General features: G+C 39.0%; 2 protein-coding genes across 6 annotated transcripts in view; both read right to left on the bottom strand.

Annotated features, from left to right (window-relative positions):
- The window catches only part of coasy (CoA synthase), a 5,698-nt gene extending 4,055 nt beyond the window's left edge, over positions 1-1,643 (bottom strand). Inside the window, 3 exon segments of the mRNA XM_020605365.1 lie at positions 1-4; positions 6-368; positions 1,509-1,643. The exon segment at positions 1-4 is cut by the window's left edge and continues 382 nt beyond it. Coding sequence (XP_020461021.1) covers positions 1-4; positions 6-295 — 294 coding nt within the window. The 5' untranslated portion in view covers positions 296-368; positions 1,509-1,643.
- Positions 1,644-2,513: 870 nt separating this feature from the next.
- zdhhc6 (zDHHC palmitoyltransferase 6) overlaps positions 2,514-3,110 on the bottom strand; it is a 5,033-nt gene continuing 4,436 nt past the window's right edge. For 3 of the 5 annotated variants that reach the window (XM_020605052.1, XM_020605050.1, XM_020605049.1), the window contains exon 11: positions 2,514-3,110. In XM_020605052.1, the coding sequence (XP_020460708.1) occupies positions 3,009-3,110 (102 nt within the window). In that variant the 3' untranslated portion in view covers positions 2,514-3,008. The other 2 variants (XM_020605053.1, XM_020605051.1) reach the window with 1 other exon arrangement.

The following is a 3,110-nucleotide window of genomic DNA, read 5'->3' as shown; positions in this document are numbered from 1 at the left end:
CCGTGGCACCCGACTGAGCCCGTACATTGGTCAGTAAAACACGAACATCCAGGTGTCCACATATATCTGCTGCGTTGCTATAAAGCCGGGTAATGAGCGTAGACATGTCCATTACTGGTGGTATGGAAACTGGCCGAGGCTGGCTCCCACTTCCCAGGTTCAGCCCGGGATGGAGATGTACGTACAGCGTGCGCTCTACAAGTTGAGCAGCTGAGCTGAGGACTGGTGTGATACGCAAAGGGAGGGTGTGGAGAGGAGATGTCAGCACAAGGATGCCGGTGCTGAACATGGACATGTTACTGGCTGATATCACTGGGAATCCACCGATTTTACAGTGTCTGAGATTACAGCCAGGGGATGGGAAAACCCTGGAAGGGGATGGTAGAGAAGGACACAGTCAAACATATAAGGTCAAAGGTCAAAGTGTTTATTTGTCATATGCAGAGTTAGGAAACGCGTTTCCCTGTACAATGAAATTCTTACTTTGCCATCCACATGAAGTGTCCATTCTATTTTTCTTTTTAGCCTAACTGGTAGATTATAAGATATGCTTTATTATAGGCATTCTACATTTAACCTGACTGTAACACGATTTCCCTGCAAATATATATGTCGTGTTACAGTCAGGTTAAATGTAGAATGCCTATAATAAAAACACACAAACACACTTGCAGTGTCTCTGTAGGCCCGTTATATTTACCACATGTTTACAGTTGCACAGTTGGTGGTTGCTCTGTGGAATCATTTACTAGCTTATTTAAAATTGCTCCCTCCTGCTGATGTTGCAACTCATTCGTTACAATGTAACAAGTAAACACTATGACTTTACAAGATTTTAACCCTCTGATACAGTGTCAGTGCGCGTTACCATTCATGACTGGAATGTAATTTCTAAGAGGTGGCATATAAATGTCTGTTAAATTGGAGTCACCGGGTAATCTACTGTAAAGAGTGTTGGGAAACTTCTTCTAATTGTTACACGATTCCTCATCCCGCCCACACGGGACCATACCATTAGTGGCGTTTTCAGACACTGACCAATCACATAACAAGTGCTTTGAGCATAACTATGTAATACAATAAGCGACTAGAGCTGAAAGTTCGTGACTTCCTCTCGCTAGTTAGCTGCTTTCAAGAGGACAACACGGTGTTTGACAGCCATATGATACAAAAGTATGTCAGTTTTTTGCAGAAGCAGCTGACAGAGCTGAGGTCAGCTTATCTATGTACTCAAAGTCGTAGCTAGCTAGCTAGCTAGTAGTACCATCACATTGCCTTTTACACGTTGCAATAAAAACCCTTTGCAAAGTGATCCTACGAGATTCAAAATTAAAATCCTGAAGTAAGGATGATGGCCCTGACTTGTTACCCAACAGTAACGGAACTGTCTGTATTTCGCCATAAACAACATTTGGTGCGGCCCATACACAGAACGATAGTAAGTCACACTGAACTGACAATCTAGTATGTGTAACTTTAGGTATACTGGCAATTTAGCATGAGCTTACCTGTGTCAAGCAAATCTAAAACGATGTGAATAACGTATGAACTGTGTAATTCAGGAGTAGAACAGTAGGCATATCTACTGAACGGATAACTGTCCTGACAACCTTCAACAAGCAGCTGTCTACTCCAGAATAGCTACGCACCCGCTAGTACTCTGACTGAGCTGGTGCTGGATGGTCACATGACGTTACCTGCACCGTGATTGGTTACGGAAACTGCAGTGAAGTTTGGGACACGTAGTCAAGTCATTCACTACAATAGAGCGGCAGCCAGGTAAGATTGCGGACAGTCTTTTTTTTTTATTGACCACACTGGATTTACAACATAGTTACACAAACACGGATAAAAGCATAAGATTTAGACATTAAATAAATATGCTTATCAGCTTAGCTTATACAAGAGAGTGTTTTCTCATATAGAGTTTTTATGGCTGCAGTATTTCCACAAAAACCAGAATATCTAAATTTAGTTTATATCTAGAGACATTTTACAAAAAAGCACCTATACATTATTTTAAAAATATTTTACCTTTATATATTTATTAATTCATATATTTTATAACATCCAAGACCTTTTCATAGCAATAGTTCTAAAAGTATTCTAAAAATATACAAGGCGGTGTACTAATTCAAATCTTAGAATAATGCTTCTAATATAAAATGTTGACCACTGGGTCTTGGGGCTGTTTTATTTGATGTGTGTTGGTTCACTTACTTTTGTAAATGAGATTTAAACTTTGAAATTTTCCAATTAAAAATGTTATGAGTGCAAAATATGAAAGGGTTTGAATATCTGAAGCCTCTATACATGTAAATTTCACAAAAAAATTTACATGCCCTTTATTTTTTGCAAATGACTTACCAAATAGTGCAATGCTGAGGTAATCCCATCATGGTGATCATTTTTACATTATGCCAAAGGCACTCAAGTAGTTATATATTAAAACAATAATTGAAAGTATTCACAAAGACTAAAGCAAACAACAACAACAACAACATTTGGAGAAGACCTTTTTTAATTTTTTAATTTATACTTTGAGGCCAATAATTGGTTTTTACAAAAATAATCAAAAGAATCCTAGTATTTTCTTCACACTGTATAAAGAGTTGCATGACGAAGCCCTGGGGTTAGCTGGGCAGAGGCATTGCATACAGTAATTAGAAAAAAGGACACCAACACAAGTAAAAACAAAAGATTCAAGTAAACGTCACACAAAAGCCTGGTGGCATTTCTTGGACATTAAGACTAGGTTGCTGGGTTTCACTTTTGGTCAAAGGAGTCAAACTGAACTCCTCAAGTTCTGTTCAACACATTATTTCACAGCAAAGTGCTCAGTAAGACTTAAACGTCAAGTCGGTATTGAAATGTGTGACCTTTTAATCCAGCTATGAAACTGTTGATTGTGAGCCTGCAGCATCGGGCATGACATCTTCAGTTGTGCATGGATGAAAACTTTTGTTCAGTTTAACCCCACTGCTCCACATAATGTCTGCTAAAATATATTAATTTACTTTCTTATCGCCGGCACTATCACTGACAGCTGTGTCATAATGGCACTTCTCCACACATCGCCTTGGAAACCATCCCCTTACACGCTCTCCTGC

The sequence above is a fragment of the Monopterus albus genome, unplaced genomic scaffold, assembly GCF_001952655.1.
Source record: "Monopterus albus unplaced genomic scaffold, M_albus_1.0 scaffold69.1, whole genome shotgun sequence".
In the NCBI taxonomy this organism is placed as follows: domain Eukaryota; kingdom Metazoa; phylum Chordata; class Actinopteri; order Synbranchiformes; family Synbranchidae; genus Monopterus; species Monopterus albus.
The sequence above is the reverse complement of the archived record's forward strand: the minus strand, read 5'-3'. Positions and strand labels throughout refer to the sequence as shown.